We start from the raw sequence: 21,798 nt of genomic DNA, 5'->3' as shown, positions 1-21,798 counted from the left end.
CGGCAAGTCTCCCTCCATTTTTCAATCTTTCTTTCCAGCAATCGATTTCGTACTTCCCGGGCTAGGTCCAGGTATTCCACCCGGTCAGTTGCGTCCCTAAATCTTTGCCATCTTTTCTTATAAGCATTTTTAATATGGATGAAATCCTTCAGGAGATCCAGTGTGGTGTCGTCTTGGGTGCCTTGGCGGTTCTGAACCCGCAGCAGGACTGCATTCTTAGTCATTACCCGTCCAGGACCCGTTTCCAGCGCGGTCCGCACATTTGACGACGGTCCAGAACATTCTTATTCTTATTCTTATTCTTATTCTTATTCTTATTATTATTATTATTATAGATGTTCTGGACCCAACAGCAAGATGCAAGACCGCCACTTGGCGGTAAATTACATCTGCTGCCATTGCCATTGTTGAGAATGTGACCAGTACCATTGTCGCGCGTAGGCAAGTGTGGGGGATTTCTGGCCATACGAATGACATACTTCCGTCCATTATTGACCTTATTATAGAGGTGAAAACTGGACGGTCAATCTCATTCCTATCGTTTATTTCAAATGTGTTTAAATTTTTATTTATATGCCAGGAGAAGGTAATGTAATCTAAGAACGTTCTCCGAAGGGAAAGATGGCTCTTGAAAACGAACCCAGGAAAGATTAAAACTGATCGGTTTATGATCAGAATAAGTACATCGAAAATCTACAGCCTGTTTCCAGTCATTCGACAGGGTCAGGAATGGAATGAATAAAGCCCCCATCTAGCGGCGACAATAGGAATTGTAACGGCTGGCGAAACCTGTCGCACTCCTCTGGGGCATGATTAATGGATGACAAATGAAATGAAATTATATTGGACAGTGTTGCTGGAATGAATGATGACAGGGTAAACCGGAGTATCCGGAGAAAAACCAGTCCCACCTCCGTTTTGTCCAGCACGAATGTCACATGGAGAGACCGGGATTTGAACCACGGAACCCAGCTGTGAGAGGCCGGCACGCTGCCGCCTGAGCAACGGAGGCTCCTTATAAATACATTATAAACAGTAAAATCAATTGGTCTCAACTCCTTTTACACCCCACCGCCGTTAAGTTTATTTACCTCCCCCCCAAAAAAATTAAAAGAAGGCGTGTTTCTTTATGTTTAAAGGAGATTCCAAACACCATTGTTTACGTCTATTACCTTCAGGTTTCCCTCTCAAGTGAATTTTCCGGCAAAAAAATACCTGTTTCTTTAATAGGACAAGCTATTTTATATATCTATATATATATAAAATAACTTGTCCTGACTGACTGACTGACTGACTGACTGACTGACTGACTGACTGACTGACTGATTCATCATCGCCGAACCAAAACTACTGGACATAAAGAAATGAAATTTTGGGGATATATTCATATTAAGATGTAGGTGCTCGCTAAGAGAGGATGTTTGGATATTCCTTCGCTAAGGGGGTAAAAACGGGGGTGAAATTATAAAATGAGTGTATCTATATCTCAAAACTTTAAAAGTTTACAGATGTAAAAATTGGTATTTTGAATCTTCTTTAAAAATAAGGAAACACGTTTTTTTTTTTCTTTCAGAAAATCCCAATAGGAGGGGTGAAAAAGGGTGAAAATGGGGAAAAATGGGTCGAATGCCTTTAATCAGAATACCGGTACTTATATCCCAGAAACTGAAGATATTACAGACCTGAAAATTGGTACTTTTGATCTCTTTCAAAAATAAAGAAACACGTATTTTTTTTTTTGGAAAATCCAATTAATGGGAGGGTGAAAAGGGGGTGAAAGAAACACGTATATTTTGTTTTCGGAAAATCCTAATAGGAAGGGTGGAAAAGGTTGAGAAAGGGGTCGAATGCCTTTCATGAGTCTACTTATATTTCAGAACCTGAAGATATTACGGACCTGAAAATTGTTATTTGGGATCTACTTAGTAAAGAAACACGTATTTTTTCGTTTTTGGAAAATCCAAATATTTGGGGGTGAAAAGGGGGGTGAATTTTTAAAAATGAGTGTGTCTACATCTTAAAACTTTAAAATTTACAGATGTAAAAATTGGTAGTTAGAATCTCCTCTAAAAATAAAGGAACACGTATTTTTTTGTTTCCTGTAAATTCCAATAGGAGGGGTGTAAAAGGGCGAAAAATGGGTTGAATGCCTTTAATGAGGATACATATATCTCAGAAACGAAAGATATTACAGAACTGAAAATTTGTATATGGGATCTCCTTTAAAAATAAAGAAACACGTATTTTTTAGTTTTTGGAAAATCCAATTAATGGCGGTTAAACAGGAGTGACAAATTGGGGTGAATTTTTTGAAACACTATATCTACAGAATATCTTGGAAACGTAAAATGTTACAGACGTAAAAATTGGGTGTTTGGAATCTTCTGTAAATGTAAAGAAACATAGGTGATTTGTTTTTGGAAACTCCACTTAAGGGGAACTCAAAAGGGGTGAAATTTTAAAATGAGAATTTTTACAGTATATCTAAAAAAACTTATCATGTTACAGAAGTCAACAATGGTATTTTTTATCTCTATTAAACATAGAGAAACGTGTATTTTTAGTTTTCGGAAATACCACCTGGGTGGAGGGGAGGGGGGTGGTAAAAGTGACTGAAAATGGTGTTGAATTCTTTTAATTAGACTACTGATATCTCAAAAATGAAGATGTTACAGACGTGAAATTTGATATTTGCAATCTGCTTTAAAAGTAAAGAAACACGTATTCTCGGAAAATTCATTGAAGTGGTGGTGGGGGGGGGGGTTGAAAGAATTGAAAACTTAATTGACTTAATTGTGTGAGAATACATACATCTAATAAAAACTAAAGTTGTTACAGATGTGAAAATTCGTATTTGGATCTCCTTTAAAAACAAAGAAAAACGCGTTTTGGGGGGGAAACCATCTTGGAGGGCGGGAGTGTAAAGGAGTTGAATTCCTTTCATGAGGACACATAAATCAAAAACTGAAGAAGTTAGAGTCGTGATAATTGGTATTTAGAAGATCCTTTACTTCTTTACTATTAAAGAAACATGTATTTTTTGCAGGAAAATTCACTTACGGCGGGGGGGGGGGGGGGGGGAGGAGTAGTGTGAAATGAAGTGAAAAAAGTAAATTATTTTTATGGGGATAAAAACTGAAGGTAATAGACGTGAACATTGTTGTTTGGAATCTCCTTTAAACATAAAGAAACAAGCCTTCTTTTAATTTTTTGTGGGGGGGGGGGGCGGTAAACAAACTTAACGGCGGTGGGATGTAGAAGGAGGTGAGACCAATTGATTTTACTGTTCTTAATGTACTTATAAGGATCCTCCGTTGCTCAGGTGGCAGCGCGCCGGCCTCTCACAGCTGGGTTCCGTGGTTCAAATCCCGGTCACTCCATGTGACACATTCGTGCTGGACAAAACGGAGGCGGTACAGGTTTTTCTCCGGATACTCCGGTTTTCCCTGTCATCAGCCATTCCAGCAACACATAATAGTAATAATAATAATAATAATAATAATAATATTAATAATAATAATGTTCCGGACCGTCGTCAAATGTGCGGACCGCGCTGGAAACGACTCCTGGACGGGTAATGACTAAGAATGCAGTCCGGCCGCGGGTTCAGTGCCGCCAAGGCACCCAATATGACACCACGCCAGATCTCCTGAAGGATTTCATCCATATTAAAAATGATTATAGGAAAAGATGGCAAAGATTTACGGACCCAACTGACCGGGAGGAATACCTGAGCCTAGCCCGGGAAGTACGAAATCGATTGCTGGAAAGGAAGATTGAAAAATGGGAGGAAACGTGCCGTAATCTAACAGAAAACGAGTCAGATCGGGAATTTTGGTGGATTCTCGCAGAAAACGAGTCAGATCGCGAATTTCGGCGGATTATATATCTAAAACAATAAGCATTAAATTATAAATTTCAGTATAATACCGTAGCGAAGTACGGGTATCTTGCTAGTACTATATATGCTGCGGGTCAGTATTTCTCCAAAGATATTGTCACATAACGGTTTTCGCAGGCGCAACGACGATATATTCAATTTGAAATACCACTAGGAAGGTATCTGTCCTTTAGGATTGACTGACTGATGGAGTAAGTGAATCAGATTATTCGGATGTGGAATTTACAAAAGGGTGAGGAAGGAGAAAACAGTGTATGCTCAATTGATTTTGGAAAATAATTTGATGTAGCTCATGGCGGCAAGCAACTATGAAGTTAAACTAGGGACTTTGTTGTAAATAATAATAATAATAATGATACATTATTAATGGAAATTATTGCCATGTGATTTTAGAGTAAGTAGGATTCTAGCTGAGACCGTTTTGTGATCCCTGTCAATGTGTAGTGTTTTAGTTAGATTTTATCATGTGTGTTCCTTTTACAGGATGCATTGTGAATGGCGTGTACCATTCCAGCCGTACAGAATGGCGAGATCCAAAAAATCCATGTCGAATATACCATTGTGAAGCTGGGATTGTCACAGAGTCAATTGAAGAATGCTACACTCCCTGTCAGAATCCTTTGTCACCAGCTCCTGGACAGTGTTGTGGAACATGCCCAGGTACTCTTTGTATAATATTGTATATTATTATATTATATTGGTAAGTTTAATATGTGACAAACTGTAGTGTGTACATAGGTAAATAAAATAGATGTAACAGGATGAGGCAACTGAAAGAGTCAGGTTGATGTTTATAAGGAAAACAAATTCAAAATGCTTATTGTATTAAGGGGCCTAGCATCTAGATCACTGGCCCAACAAATTCATGTAGGCCTACTGAAAATATAAATGTATAATAGGCTATATGCTTACATTTGTTAAAATTATGCACCTCTAACCCATATACACTTCTACTGTTGTGTAATGAGCGTAGGAATTCCATGCCAAATTCGTTGCAGAAAGTTTGGACTGTTATGAGGATACTACAGGATTTCCCATTGGATCTCTACTTGAACTTCAATTGTTATATTTCCTGTATGAGTCCTTACATCGTCTTGCAGCAAGATTACCCCCTGAGACAATTCACCGCAGAGCTTATTCTTAATTGCATGTCATAAATATTTCAGTATTGTACAATAATATTTCTTATTCATAGTCTGACCATGTTCAATGGATTGACTGAATAAGAGTCTTTGTATGTTGAAGCGAAGCAACATTAACACCTTCTAAACAATGCCTGTATTTTCCGAGCTTGTAGGCCGTGGTCCAGGAGCATATGATGGTCTCGATGTATCACCGAAAACTGTGCTCAGTCATTCGGAAATATATGAAACACATAAAAAGTCAGTATGAATTGATTTTAAGCATCTCATTTTCTATCTTCACCTTTCTTTGTATTTGTAGAGATGAAGAATTGTTTCCACATGGTTTTGGTAGCTCATTAGTCATTAATGTTTATTATTAGGAGATGAATGCCAAAGTATCGGAGCTTATTGAACATATTGCTAACCCCGTTTTAATTTTGGCTGTTTCTGAGTTGCACACTTCCATAAAGAAATCAATAATCACACTCCATCATAAAAATCTACCATTTGTTTGTGATATGAGGAATCCTATTATCCCTACTACCTTGACCATAAAATATTCATCTGATGAAGGCTATCTACAAGCAGAAAATGAAGTATTGGGTCATCATGAGCAAAGTCTGTAAAATATGTGCACTGCAGGGAGTTCATGTTTGTGCTTGAATTTGCTGCACATGAAGGACTGCCTAATGAAGTGCTACTTATTTGTTCTTAAGAACTCATGTTTTCACCAGCCAGCCTGAGTGACTTGGATGTGCTAGAGCTGTGGCCTTCTGACCCCAAGTTCCTGCTTCTGTCAGATGGTATTCGAAGGTTCTCAAATATGCCTGCCTCATGTCGGTACACTTACCGGCATATAAAACAACTTCTGGCACTTTGGCATATGATTATTATTATTATTATTATTATTATTATTATTATTATTATTATTATTATTATTATTATTGTTGTTGTTGTTGTTGTTGTTGTTGTTGTTGTTGTTGTTGTTGTTGTTGTTGTTGTTTAACTCATTAACTTGCATGCACTTTTCATATGTTACTTGTTTGTCCTCTGTAAAAATCTATGAGTAATACTTCCACTTCCATCAAGCTGAATTTTTTGCTGTAATTACTTTAAAAAGTGGTCTTTTTCTTCAGCAAAGAAGAACTTGAAAAATGTAAATTCCTTTTCTTCTTACTTCAGAGTACAAACAAATTTCCATGCCATTTTCAAAGAGCGTTGATGGATGAAATTCAGGGATTTAATTTTTTATTGAGAATTCCTTTTAGAGACTTGGGCTCTTCATTAACATTTGAATACTCCCTGCTATTTCCATTCCTCACAACTTGTCAATGGATGGAAGGAGACTACTCTGTCTCTATAATTAATATGATCACTCTCCTGTTTTTACCCCAGTTGATGTTATATGCAAAGAATTCTTTAACTACCTTGCTAATTGCTGTGGAAGTACCTTAGATATACTTTAATAAAATATTTGATATGATACTTAAATGTAAATTTATTGATTCATTAGGCTGCAGGATAAATGGCCAGCAAGTGATGGATGATCGCAATGTGTCTATCCCGGAGGATCCGTGCCTTAAGTGTCGATGTGACAGAGGACACATGACGTGCATGAAGCGAGCATGCCCAGTGCTGCAGTGTCCTCCTAACAGTACCTTTAATATAACTGGGGAGTGCTGCCCACATTGCAAAGGAGAACGGCATCTCATGGAACTGCCCAGAGGAGAGTGCATGTTGGGTCGTGATGTACATAAGCCAGGGAGAACTTTCCATCCAGACCACTGCACTCGCTGCCTCTGTTCTAATGGAACGTCATTGTGTGAACGCACTACATGCTCTGTACTTGAATGCCTACCAGAAATGCAGTTCATACCTCCTGGTCAATGTTGTCCACAGTGCTCAGTCCAGGAGAGCAGGGCATCGTGCACCATTGGAGGACGTACTTACCAGGCTAGTATATTACTTGATTGATGATTTTACCAATTAAATTAAGCTGTTTGTATAATATTTTGCTCTATAGACATAGCTATGCAAGTTCATAAATGAGCAATACTACATTTTAAGAGAGAGGATCAGATACTGAATGTTTCATAATCAGTTATTTACAGTAGGAGTTCTTGTATCAGAAATGAAGATAATGCTGAACAATATTTCTTAATAAGTAATTGTTTAAGATAAACTGTAATGATCTTCTCTGTCAATGAAACTCCTATTCAAGAGGAATTTTTGAAATTATCTGGTGGCTAACAAATTGTGCTCACCTAGTGTATATTTGTGTAGTCTTATGTTGCCTGTCACCCAGCGGCTCTGGTTTCAATTTCTGGCTGTTTCAGGGGTTTTTAATTGTAAATGATTAATATCCCTGGCCTGGGGACTCGGTGTTTGTGCCATCCTTAACGTTCCTTTCCTCACATTCAACACTCTATTCTTCCTCTATTCCAATTACACGCAGGTTCATATCACGTGGTGCAAGTAGGTGCAAAAGATCTCTATAGGTCAACACCCCAAACAAATAGCATTTATATTCAAGAATTCAGTAACAGTCTTATGTTTCTTGATGATTAGTTCACTTATTGTACAAAGGCAAAAAAGATGTGCTGAAATGATTATATCTGATGACAACCCTTTCCATAGGTAATTTATAAAATTGTGAAAGAGAAGATCTCTCATTTTCAACAGTTCCTTTCATATACAAGATATGGTAATTTGGTTCATTAATTGGTTTCTCTAACTACAATGTTTACTTGAAATCTAATCCTCCACATTCTTTTCTTAAAATGCCATTTTTTCTATAATTTGCTATTTATACAGTGCATAGGAGCACCTTTACCACTTATTTTGAAATTTAGTTCTACCAGTTCCCAGGCACAGTGTAGTCATAACACTTTTTCAAGATGGCCTCCGCTCTTAACGGCCATCAAAAGCTGCATGCTGTTATAGAGTTTATTTGTTGTGTGAATGAGACCACAGGAAACATTCACAAGAGTTTGAAACAGTTGTATGCGGATGATGCTCTTGATCACGGAACAGTAACATGCTGGGCATAGAGATCATTGGGCAACAATAGGCACATACAGTTGCGGTGAATGGGAATTAGAAGTGGAGCGGCACCAAAAGTTATAAACAAAAAATGCACGGGGATGTCCGAGGGGATATAAGGGGATGAAGGTAGACAACAAAATTGGAAAGAAAAAAACCCTACTAAATGTTAAGTTTTGACATTCTTTGAGATAATTTCAACAGAGAAGTAAAGGTTGACAGTATAAATACTTAACTGTGGTAATAACAGTTTCTAGACATTTTGATTCAATACTATACAATCAAACTTTCACCAAAGGAACAATTAAACATGTATTCAAATTAAATATTTTTTTGCTAGGGGCTTTACGTCGCACCGACACAGATAGGTCTTATGGTGACGATGGGATAGGAAAGGCCTAGGATTTGGAAGGAAGCGGCCGTGGCCTTAATTAAGGTACAGCCCCAGCATTTGCCTGGTGTGAAAATGAGAAACCACGGAAAACCATCTTCAGGGCTGCCGATAGTGGGATTCGAACCAACTATCTCCCGGATGCAAGCTCACAGCCGCGCGCCTCTACACGCACGGCCAACTCGCCCGGTCAAATTAAATAGAAGCAGTGTGTGATTATACAGTAAAAAAGGTAATTTAGTATTTGAGTACACACTAACAAAGTAACAGACACTAGAATAGAACTGCACAGACACATTGACTGAGTGAGACTGCCAGAGTGCATGGCAAGCGGGAAAATCATCTCACCTTGGCAAAAATATACTACCCTTCTTCATAGCACATTCTACAGGCTGCTGCACGAGACTCCACTACTTGCTGTGATGCTGTATGAATCTGTTAGCCACAGTGAATGACATTTTGAGCGTATTTCCGCTAACTATACTTTTTTAATACCATAATTAAAGAAAATTGAAGTAAATAATTAGGTGATAAAACAAAAAGGTTTGCATTTTTTAAAAATAATTCTTAGGTCTAGGTGAGTAAAGCAGAATAAAAATGTACTTTTCCCCCCCAGAAAGTGGGGGTGCGACTGCCCCTCAACGCTGCCCCCCCCCCCCCCCCCCCCCCCGTGAAAGACCGCACAGCATACAAACACTTGACACAATGTGCAGTGCATAATAGCATGGTTACGGATAACAAATATGTAACTGTGAGCAAAACGTTATATCAGCTATAACTTGGGGAAACAAGTGAGTGCAGAATACTAAAATAACTGGTGTTAAGAATCTGGATGGGTTCCTAGGATGTTGACCAGACTTTTACCATGCAGGCATACATGTGCTCATTCTGAGGTGACATAAGGCATGGCAAGTATGTTGAGAAGTGACATTGTGTGCCTAATGAATTTGGTAATGTACTGTAAAAATAATAATGTAGATAAAAATTGATTCTGTAAAAGAAATCTGGTGCATAAATTTAGGAGTGGTTCTGTACTTCAGAGCACACTTGACTGAAAACCAGCCAAGTAGCACACTTGACTGAAAACGAGCCAAGTCTAAATATTTTAGAAACTTTGTTCTTAATATAAACTCAAAAGTAGACGTGTAAGTGTCCGTGGTGAAAAAAAGACACGTCCCAAAATTGGCCATATCATCACATTAGAGATCTCTGGAATTCAGGGTCACACTACAGAATAGACAGTCATCCAGCTAGTGTGGTCCATACAGGACACATGACAGCAGAAATGTGTGCAACTTTAACGACATTACACTACAGTGTTTCAGTGTGAATGCTTGATGCTTGATCTGTATTTTCCAAAGACAAAACATGCCTCATCTTTAAACTCAATAACGCTTTGCATTGGTGCTTTAAATTGGTGTAAAAATGATTCAGTGTATTGTCTGTATGTATTTTGTTTTCATATTATGTTGTGCTTGTCCCCTGAGTGGTAACCAGAGACATTTGTATACTGTACACATCCATAAAAGCTAATTAAGACAGGGAAAGTTAGGGAGAGTCAAGTATTTGAAACCTCTGAAGTGGAAGCCAGTATTGGTGATTATACGAGGATAGTGTGCGTGGAAAGTTTTGTTCCAAACATTTTATAATTTTATATTGCCACTTGTGGATATTTGTTAGTCTGACAGTAAACAATACTTGTATAAATTAAAAAAAAAAAAATATTTCAAAATTATCTAAAAATTCTTCAAATGCTATATATTGACCTAAAACCATCGTAAGAGATGAACTAATGACTGATTTCCGTCGCCATAAGACCTATCTGAGTCGGTGCGACGTAAAGCAACTAGCAAAAAAAAAAAAAAAAAAAAAAAAAAAAAAAATGACTGATTAGCCCAAATTAACAAGAAATGCAAAAATACTCCAAAATGAAAATGTTATCCGTTGTTATATTGTACAATGAATTTCTATACCACTGAGCAACATTTTAATGCAAAGGGAAAAATGATAACTTTTCAACAACTTCAGCTCCCTAGCTATAACTTAAGAGGAACGTTTGTGCCAGATACCACACTCATCAGTTTGGTACTTCCTGAGATATTGTGATGAATGAGTGAGTGCAAAATATATGTATATATATATGAATGTGATCAAAATTTCTATGTTTATGTTGTTTTTGTAAAAGATGTCTTAAATACAAGTTATTTAGAGGCAAGTGCATAATAGAATTGGCTTTCCCCAGTTAGGATGGTGAGACGTGGGAACTGGGCCCATGTAAATCCTGCGCCTGTAAACAAGGACAAGTCCGCTGTGCCATGGAGATATGTCCCACCTGCCCTCCCAACTTCCGGGAAGTACGTGAGCCAGGGGAGTGCTGTCAGCGATGTGTTGAGAGTAAGTGATACAAAATTTTATATAATTTTGTTTGTATTCCAAGTAATCAATTGTTCTTCTCATTTTTATTAAAAAAAGAATTACCAAGAAAGTTGGCTGCATGGTACAGTTTGTGTAACAGTAAGCCTGCATTTGGTAGAGGAGGGGGTTCAAACCCTATCATTGACAGTGCTGAAGATGGTATTTTGTGCTTTCCGATTTTTTACACCAAGAAAATGCCCTTTTCTGCCCACTGTGCCAAAAAGAACGGAAGAGAAGGGAGTTCCTGATTGGCTAACAGATATTAGGCTCCATAAGGAAGCACTGATGCTCGATTTAAGCACGTAATCTTGCGCAGGCACGAGTGATAACTTTTAACACCTTACAAGCTGTACAGACATTCCTATTCTGTTACTTGTTAGCCCGTTACAGATACTCTTTAGTTATTTGAATTGCATTGTAGTAGGCTTACTGCTGGTTATACATACAGTCAGTAGCGTAGCCAGGAATACCTTATAAGTAAATGAGTGTCCTTGGTTCCTGGTAAGAGTGGTGGATTCGTGAGGATTGCGGAAACTGATAATAATAATATACATGCTTAGTAAAAGTACATTTGTTAAAACTCCTGAGGTGTCTGGATTCTTTGGACACTCCCCACCTCTGGATACACCCTTGTCTTCATCTATTATTCTCTTCCCAACATAACTGCAGCATTTTATATACTCTGAATACAAGTGAAATTAATGCAAGAATAAATTGTCTGAGTAAGGATACAATATTCTGGTCTAGAATAAATATGATAATTTTATTGTAATATTGGTCATGTGATAAGCTATAAAAAAGTAATGTTTTATACAAAGAATGCTGTGAAGAAACAAACACACACTATATGTATAGAATGTAAGAAGTATGGGTATAGATATTTTGTTTATTGGTAAAGAAAAATGTGTCACAACGTATGTTAGGTAGGGTTTACCTCATCCTATTACTTTCCCATGCAAGCCTAGGATACAGAATATAGTAGTATAAAGTTACAGTTTTGTGACGGTAATATACGTATGTGCAGTTTTTATGTTTTGTCCTGTATTAATTACTTAGGCATGATCAATGGCTAACAGTGTTGATATTGCAGCTTCTGGGTGCTCATTTATCTATATATATAAAATAACTTGTCCTGACTGACTGACTGACTGACTGACTGATTCATCATCGCCGAGCCAAAACTACTGGACGTAACGAAATGAAATTTTGGGGATATATTCATATTAAGATGTAGGTGCTCGCTAAGAGAGGATTTTTGGATATTCCTTCGCTAAGGGGGTGAAAAGAGGGATGAAATTTTAAAATGAGTGTGTCTATATCTCGAAAGATTAAAAGTTTACAGATGTAAAAATTGGTATTTAGAATCTTCTTTAAAAATAAGGAAACACGTATTTTTTTGTTTTCTGAAAATCCGAATAGGAGGGGTGAAAAGGGGTGAAAATGGGGAAAATGGGTTGAATGGCCTTAATCAGTATACCAGTACTTATATCTCAGAAACTGAAGATATTACAGACCTGAAAATTGGTACTTTTGATCTCTTTTAAAAATAAAGAAACACGTATTTTTTTGTTTTTGAAAAATCCAATTAATGGGAGGGTGAAAATGGGGTGAATTTTTAAAATGAGGGAATCTATATCTCCAAACTTTTAAAGTTTGCAGATGTAAAAATTGGTATTTAGAATCTTCATTAAACATAAAGAAACACGTATTTTTTTGTTTTCGGAAAATCGCAATAGGAGGGGTGAAAAGGGGTGAAAAAGGGGTCGAAAGCCTTTGATGAGGCTACATATATTTCTGAAACTGAAGATATTACAGACCTGAAAATTGGTGTTTGGGATCTCCTTTAAAATAAAGAAACACGTACTTTTTGTTTTTGGAAAATCCAATTAATGGGGGGGTGAAAATGGGGTGATTTTTTAAAATGAGTGTATCTACATCTCAAAACTGTTACAGTTTATAGATGTAAAAATTGGTATTTAGAATCTCCTTTAAAAATAAAGAAACACGTATTCTTTTGTTTTCAGAAAATCCCAATAGGAAGGGTGTAAAAGGGTATATAATGGGTTGAATGCCTTTAATGAGGCTACTTATATTTCAGAACCCGAAGATATTACAGACCTGAAAATTAGTATTTGGGATCTACTTTAAATGTAAAGAAACACGTATTTTTTCGTTTTTGGAAAATCCAAATATTGAGGGGTGAAAAGGGGGGTGAATTTTTAAAATGAATGTGTCTACATCTTAAAACTTTAAAATTTACAGATGTAAAAATTGGTAGTTAGAATCTCCTCTAAAAATAAAGGAACACGTATTTTTTTGTTTCCTGTAAATCCCAATAGGAGGGGTGTAAAAGGGTAAAAAATGGGTTGAATTCCTTTAATGAGGATACATATATCTCAGAAACGGAAGATATTACAGAACTGAAAATTTGTATATGGGATCTCCTTTAAAAATAAAGAAACACGTATTTTTTTAGTTTTTGGAAAATCCTATTAATGGCGGTTAAACAGAAGTGACAAATTGGGGTGAATTTTTTGAAAGATTATCTTGGGAACGTAAAATGTTACAGACGTAAAAAGTGGGTGTTTGGAATCTCCTGTAAATGTAAAGAAACATAGGTGATTTGTTTTTGGAAACTCCACTTAAGGGGAACCCAAAAGGGGTGAAATTTTAAAATGAGAATTTTTACAGTATATCTAAAAAACTTAACATGTTACAGAAGTGAAAAATGGTATTTTTATCTCTATTAAACATAAAGAAACGTGTATTTTTAATTTTCGGAAATACCACTTGGGTGGAGGGGGGGGGTGAAGGTGACTGAAAATGGTGTTGAATTCTTTTAATTAGGCTACTGATATCTTAAAAATGAAGATGTTACAGACGTGAAATTTGATATTTGCAATCTGCTTTAAAAGTAAAGAAACACGTATTCTCGCAAAATCCAATGAAGCGGGGGGGGAGGGGGGTGAAAGAATTGAAAAATTAATTGACTTTAATTGTATGAGAATATATACATCTAATAAAAACTAAAGTTGTTACAGACGTGAAAATTCGTATTTGGATCTCCTTTAAAAACAAAGAAAAACGCGTTTTGGGGCGGTAGGCATCTTGGGGGGCGGGAGTGTAAAGGAGTTGAATTCCTTTCATGAGGACACATAAATCAAAAACTGAAGAAGTTAGAGTCGTGATAATTGGTATTTAGAAGATCCTTCACTATTAAAGAAACAAGTATTTTTTGCGGGAAAATTCACTTAGGGGGGGGGGGAGTAGTTTGAAATGAAGTGACAAAAGTAAATTATATTTATGGGGATACTTATATCTCAAAACTGAAGGTAATAGACGTGAACATTGGTGTTTGGAATCTCCCTTAAACATACAGAAACACGCCTTCTTTTAATTTTTTTTGGGGGGGGGGGGGTGGGTGGCAGTAAAAACTAACGGCGGTGGGGTGTAAAAGGAGGTGAGGCCAATTGATTTTACTGTTCTTAATGTACTTATAAGGATCCTCCGTTGCTCAGGCGGCAGCGCGCCGGCCTCTCACAGCTGGGTTCCGTGGTTCAAATCCCGGTCACTCCATGTGACATTCGTGCTGGACAAAACGGAGGCGGAACAGGTTTTTCTCCGGATACTCCGGTTTTCCCTGTCATCATTCATCCCAGCAACACATAATAGTAATAATAATAATAAGAAGAAGAAGAAGAAGAATAACATTAATAATAATAATAATAATAATAATTATTATTATTATTATAATAATAATAGTAATGTTCCGGACCGTCGTCAAATGTGCGGACAGCGTTGGAAACGGCTCCTGGACGGGTAATGACTAAGAATGCAGCCGGCCGCGGGTTCAGTGCAGCCAAGGCTCCCAATAAGACACCACGCCGGATCTGCTGAAGGATTTTATCCGGATTAAAAATGATTATAGGAATATACGGTATGTCAAAGATTTACGGACCCAACTGACCGGGAAGAATACCTGAGCCTAGCCCGGGAAGTACGAAATCGATTGCTGGAAAGGAAGATTGAAAAATGGGAGGAAACGTGCCGTAATCTAATAGAAAACGAGTCAGATCGGGAATTTTGGTGGATTCTCGCTGAAAACGTGTCAGATCGCGAATTTCGGCGGATTATATATCTAAAACAATAAGCATTCAATTATAAATTTCAGTATAATACCGTAGCGAAGCACGGGTACCATGCTAGTCAGGTATATAATTTCAAGTTTATGATTATCTACCCCGCCGCCACCTGATGACTTTCTAACTTGGGCACTGCGTTTATCCATTTTTTTGTCTTGAAATTACGTGTTATACAATAGAAGGGGAGAACAGGTAGTGAGGGGGTACTGAACCTGTTTACTGTTTCAGTCAAGCTATTGCCTACTCCCAAAACTGTACTCCTTTGCTCCCGAAAATAAGTTTCTCAGGTTACATCGTTCTTGACTGCTACAAGAAATATTTGTACTCATACACTTACATCCTGTATATCAGTACATTGTTTAAGAACAAGCACTTTGCCTCTAAGAAAGAGGTAGTCTTCGAGTACTATGTCCGTAATGTTTCAGAACCTTGCCAATATCCACATTGATATCTCTATGTACTGATGAGTGCAAGAGTTGTCAGCCTTTCCTCACTGGTTTTACTCCTCAAATGTTTTTAGCCTCTTCAGGGTGGAGAAGCTTCTCCCCACAGATGCTGTAGTTGCTGGAATAACAGCCAGGATTGTAAGAAGACTAGCAATATTTGGAAAAGTGGTCTTGTTGATTTCTTTTAGAACTTCAATCACAGTCTTTGATTTTTTGATTGGATTCTGCATTTCAGCTTCCACAAATGCCACTTCGCCTCCAGAATGTCTTTGTTTGCATTTTCAAGATCGCTTTCGTAAAATTCAATCATCTTCACAATGTCACCAAAATCTTTCTTAACCGCATATTTTTGCAATAGACATTCCAAACCGAGTAAAGTTTCAACATGTTAGAGCAACTGCTTGATAGACTGATTCCCTGTGGGTGTGTAACCCTCAATATTAGTCTCGTTCTATGGTTTGTAACCCTGAAGCCAGTGCTAGTGTACGGTAGTCTGTGCTAGTGGCGTATTTATGAGGGATAGTACTTTTAATTGTGTAAAGTTCATCCCAAATACTAATTTCTAACAGACACCAGAGTGTCAGAAGTTTATCCCACAGGAGAATTTGTAACATGCCAGAAGGCAATGACACGGAGCTGTTGCAATTACAACATCCTTTTAAGCACCACCGACACCAAGCCTGGATTTGAACCTGCGAACTCGGACTCAGAAGGACAGCGACTCAACCAACTGAGCCACATGAAAATGAGGTGTTTGTAATTATTGTTATAAATATCTTTAGTTATTATTTTTACAAAGGTTGTATGAGGAGCATTTATTAAGACGTACATTCTCCAACTGTCCCAAATGCACGAGATCAGATGGAAGAATTAGCTGGAAGCTAAGAAGCCTTGTAGGGATGTGACTTAAGGCATCCTGTATTTGATTCCCGGCACTGACAGAGTTAAGAAAGGAATGGGATAGGTAAGACACAGCCTTATGTGTGGGTACAGTAGAGTTGGCCTTGAGTCTCCCGTAATCAAAATATCTATGACACATTTCACTTTCAAATAGTAAATATTTCAGATAAACTTAAATATTATAACCAAGTGGTCTGCCTATTCAATACAATATATAATTTATTATATTTAGTACATGTTTCATCCTCTAAGGGACATCATCAGCTATAATAAATTAATATTAATATATTAGAATACAAAATAAATATTATTGAAATTGGAAAGACACATTAAAAAATATTGATGTATGGTACGACATTTAAATAAAATCTTAGCAAATTTTGTTAAAATTGTAAGTCATATGTTCGATAAAAAACAGTTAAATTGTTCATAAACTCTTGATAATATTCTTGAGAATAACAGTTTTAGTTTTATAAAATCTTAAATGATCATTGTTGTTAATAAAACACTTCATATTTTATCTTCATTTCATTTCGGCAGGACCGGCTTTCTTTTCATATCCTCCCCTCTTGAGGTAAAGTCGTATCCACACTACTGGCCTGGATTTATACCCCACCCACTGAGTATGCCACTGAATCCACTCACAATTTAAAGTACAAGGTATGCCAGAAGAATGGTTGGATCTTCAGAATACACCACCATAAATGATGTCGTTATGATTTAAAAGCTTAGGTCTCGTGGGATTTTAAATCTTATAATCATTAGCGATGGGATCTATGGTTTTAAGTAGACTCTAGATCAACAGAATGTGACTTCCCATTTCAAAAATTTTGCATGCATTGACTGTGATTCAAACTTTGGCCAAGAATGTAGAACCATTGGATTTGAGCTATCACGCCCACCGATTATGAAATAGTTACCTGCACTTTTGATGGTGCTATTTGAAGTTCCAATCCATCTCTGAGCATCTGACAAAACAGACAGGCCTACTTATAGAACTTACACACACATCCGCAATCATGTCTTGCTACTACATGCTAGTGCTGCTGTTAGGATACTATACTTTTTCATATCTTACCTAGGATGTGCATAGTTTTGGCTTCTTCATGACAAAACGGTCCATCTTCAAAAATGTCACTAACATGGCACAAAATGAGCAAATGTGCAGCTCACAATCCCATCACAGTCTTCCCAACACTGCAAGTAAAATACAGCACATCTCTCAAGCCGAGATCGCGACCACGTGACATTATTGTTTCCAGGAACCAAGTTTATACAAATCTGACACAATGTTGTAAGCTTGCAACTGTTTCTGGTCATGGCCGCCATTATCTCGGTGGTCATGTTCTGGCCCCCTACAGAGTAATCCCTTCCTAACTGTCCTTCTCCTCATCTTTTGACATTTGTCAAGACGCGGTTATATTCCCAATACTGAGACTTCTACATGGGAATATCCCCGTGCATCAAAATGCTAAGTGCTTTCCTTCCATTCAGGCTCCTTCAAGCAGTACAGATATGGAAAATTATGTATGGCCCTACTGAGCCTTGCTAGTAGATCCGTTGTCGCTACGTTAATTTAACATTTTGGCATAAGTTTTTAATTTGTTTGTACCGTACATAAAACAACAGTTGATCCTCGCTCTAGTTTCAGCAAATCTTTTGGGAGGGGCCTGGCCCCACTGGCGCACGCCCCCCCCCCCCCCCCCCCCCCGGCTATGCCAGTGCATACAGTAGCTTAGCTTCTCTAAACGGTTCTGCCTGGTCTTGCCACTTTGCATTTTGTGTTTCAAGGCATGCTGTGGATAGTGATCAAAAGATCTGAAATGATTCATCTGAACAAAAATTATTTGATCAAGAACTGAAGAAAAATCAAAGAAAAGAAGCTCGATTTGTTCTGGGTGATTTCCAACAAAAAAGTAGCGCTACTAAAATGTTGCAAAGTTTGGGCTGAGAAGACTTGGGACAAATCTTGACTAAAGTGGTATGTTTCAGGCTGTCGCTGGAGAGATGGTGTGGAATGACATTAGTAGACAAATAAGTTCTTCTTCTTAAAACTAGGAATGACCATAATATAAAGATAATGTTGGAATTCAAGATGACAAAATTGGAATAATTTACCAAGGAAAGTGTTCAATAAAATTCCAAATTCATTCAAATTATTTAAGAAAAGTCTAGGTAAACAACTGATAGGGAATATGCCACTGGGGCAACTGCCCTAAATGCAGATCATTGATTCATTGATTGATTGGTCGGTCGGTCGGTAGAATGTAGAAAACTGTTCTCCATTGTTACCTGCTTGTATTTCAGTGACAGGTCAAGTGTGGGTAGAGAAAGAAACAGAAGCGGAAAACGAAGATGAACACCTATCTGTTTATCTATCGATTACAGTGGAACCTCAGTATCTTAAATCACCTCGGGAGCTAAATTTTATTTCGATTTATTGAAATTTTGAGATATATAGAATACCGTTTTTGAGCATGTATAGCACATAATTGAATTATATTTATCCACGGGCTTATACTGAATACATTATATTTAACATTATTTAAAAATATACAAACTAACTATTTACCGCATCACTTTAATTATAAACCTTATTATGGTAACTTTCTAGAAGACAGGATACAGTACATACAGTAGTGAAACAAGAAAATATATCTCTGTTAACAACTTTGGAAAAAATCTCTTAGTCTTTTTTGTTTTTTACTGTTAACCTTCTTTTCTTCCACATACTTTTCAAGAATATATATTGCTGTGAAAACACTGTCGTTTACAATCAGCTGACTCTGTATGTAGGATCGAAGAATAGCCACTGCACTTAACGCCTGGTCTGCTGATGGTACACAAGAAGGAAGCTCCAATTCTTCTTGTTGAGGATCATCTTCTTCTTTTCTTCTTGCTCGGCAGCAGCGTTGACGGTGTCTGTAGGAGGCTCTGCCACTATAACGTCAGATTCCTCATTTATGTAAGCCTCAAAATCAGCTTCACAGTTAACAAGCTGCTGATATTCCACCCATTCTTCAGGAACAAGAGTGACTTCTTCCTCTTCATTTTCTAAAGCTCATGAGTCACCTTTCAAGAAGCCTGTTTTGCGGAAGCAGTCTACAATTGTTTCCTGCTTTACATCTGCCCACGATATACTCCGCATTGTCATCGACTGCAATAGATTAATTTCCGTTAATGACTCCTCGAATTCAATTCCTCTTAGAATTGGGGCCGATGACCTTCGATGTTAGGCTCCTTTAAACAACAAGCATCATCATCATCACCTCTTAGAATTCTCTCAACAGCCCTCTTCCTATTGAAATGCTTCAAGTTTTTAATCACACCTTGGTCCATGGGCTGTAGTTTGGATGTTAAGTTTGGTGGCAAGAGGACCACGCGCACCGTCTTTAACTCCTGGACGAGCACTTTGGGATGAGCAGGGTAGTTGTCTACGAAAAAGAGGTTTTTCCTCTTGATGTTGAAACTTCTCGTCAATACCACGCAGCAGAGATTTGTAAATGGAGCTTGTCAACCGCGACTTTGGGGGTTGCTTTTGTACGTGACCGGTAATTAATTCACACCTGAGAAATAGCGAGGCTTCGCCGATTTTCTGATCACTAGAAGTTTTAGTTTTTCGGTTCCCGTCGTATTAGTTCCCAGCATCACCGTAACCCTTTCTTTACTTGTTAATTGTTCATCACAAACCACAAATTCCGTATTGCACAGTTAATGTTGTACACTATTCGAGTTACAGAGTATTTTTTGCTCCAAGGGAGGAAATGTTTGCTTTGAGAAATCGAGAAATTTGTGTAACCGAATTTTGAGTAATAGAGAAATAAATACATGCCGAGAACAGGACAATTGGCCGGGAAATTTAGGTTACTTCGAGATAAAAATTCGAGTAATGGAGGTTCGAGATACTGAGGTTCAGCTGTAGTCTATATATATAAAATCCCTTTTCTGCCTGTCATTCACAGCAATGTTAAGAAAACAAGAATGTTTCAATTTCTGAAACTTTCACCAGATATAGATTATCCCCCCTTTGCGAGAAAAAAACCATGAACCTTTCACAAGGAGTGTCAAACTTAAAAAAAAAGAAAATGTTTCTTTCAATGTAATTATTGCCATTTTTGCCATGTTCAACTGGCACGGTTTCATCTGTCGGCATCAGTTCAAACTACTATGCTGAGTTTCTACAGTGATACAAAGGAAACTAGAAAGTTCGGAAGTCTGAAATTGGCACCAGATATGGGTTACATGAACAATACAATGTTGAGCATCTTATTTGAATTATTTAGTGAAAAATATTGCACCCTCTTCCGTTGTTATCCTGGAATTTTCTACCCGGAACCTCTCACTCGTCACACATCTTTTATCGCAGCAGGCAATCGTTGCCAGTTAAATTGAGTATATTCAAATGTGTCTGCAATCACCCCACGGAAAGATTATCCCTTCAAATCCTAATTTTGAATTCGTCAAGCTTATAAAAGACGTATTATGGTGAAAATGCAAAACGCGTACAATTTGACCTCGCTTAGTCCCAAATGTCTTAATTTAAGTATGTACCCGTCACTTCTTGTGATATAGAAAGATCATTTTCTGTGCTTAAGAATGTGCTGACAGATAAACGGATGAGCTTAAATGAAGAAAATTTGGAGAAATTAGTTGTACAATGTTTCAAAAGGAGCTGAATTTTGATAGTGAATATTTTCCAGTTTATTGTGCATGTTTTGCCATATGATAGTGCATGATTGAATGCATATTTTGCAATTTGATAGTGCTTGGAAAACTTGGAAATCTGGGCTCTACCAATGAGCATTGTACAACACACATATTTTGTCACTTTCCCAGATCATACACTTGATTAAGCTGAGTTTTTCAACCGTTGCCACTTTGGTAATTTGAGTAATGTGTTTAAAAGCCATAATCTAACTTTAGGGACTAAAATCAGACTTCTGCACTGTTATGTATTTTCTGTTCTTTTATATGGTGTAGAGACATGGACCTTAAATAAAAACACAGAGAAGAAGCTGGAGGCCTTTGAAACATGGCTTTATAGGCGGATCCAGAGAATATCTTGGACCCAGAGAATGACAAACGTGGAAGTAATGAGAAGGATGCACACAACACCTCAATTGATCAAGATAGTGAAATACCGAAAGCTGCAGTATCTGGGACATATAATGTGCAACACAGATAGATACAACCTACTCCAAAAAATACTCATGGGGAAAATCAACAGCAAAAGAGGTCCTGGAAGAAGACGAATATCTTGGCTTGACAATATTGAGGCTGGTGCAATATGTCATCAGTTGAACTGTTCCGCGCTGCCACAAACAGGACGAAAATAGCCATCACGATCGCCAACATCCGAAACGGATAGGCACCGAGAGACGAAGAAGCCATTTTGGTAAGAAAATCAGTGCCAGCCAACGAGCACAGGTTAGGGTAA

General features: G+C 37.6%; 1 protein-coding gene across 2 annotated transcripts in view; it reads left to right on the top strand.

The window, feature by feature from the left end:
• Positions 1-21,798, top strand: part of cv-2 (crossveinless 2) — a 466,245-nt gene that overhangs the window by 408,884 nt on the left and 35,563 nt on the right. For both annotated transcript variants that reach the window (XM_067139598.2, XM_067139597.2), the window contains exons 5-7: positions 4,385-4,561; positions 6,539-6,978; positions 10,705-10,852. In XM_067139598.2, the coding sequence (XP_066995699.2) occupies positions 4,385-4,561; positions 6,539-6,978; positions 10,705-10,852 (765 nt within the window). The remainder of the gene's footprint in view (positions 1-4,384; positions 4,562-6,538; positions 6,979-10,704; positions 10,853-21,798) is intronic.

This window comes from Anabrus simplex, chromosome 2 (genome assembly GCF_040414725.1).
Source record: "Anabrus simplex isolate iqAnaSimp1 chromosome 2, ASM4041472v1, whole genome shotgun sequence".
Classification (NCBI taxonomy): Eukaryota; Metazoa; Arthropoda; class Insecta; order Orthoptera; family Tettigoniidae; genus Anabrus; species Anabrus simplex.
The sequence above is the reverse complement of the archived record's forward strand: the minus strand, read 5'-3'. Positions and strand labels throughout refer to the sequence as shown.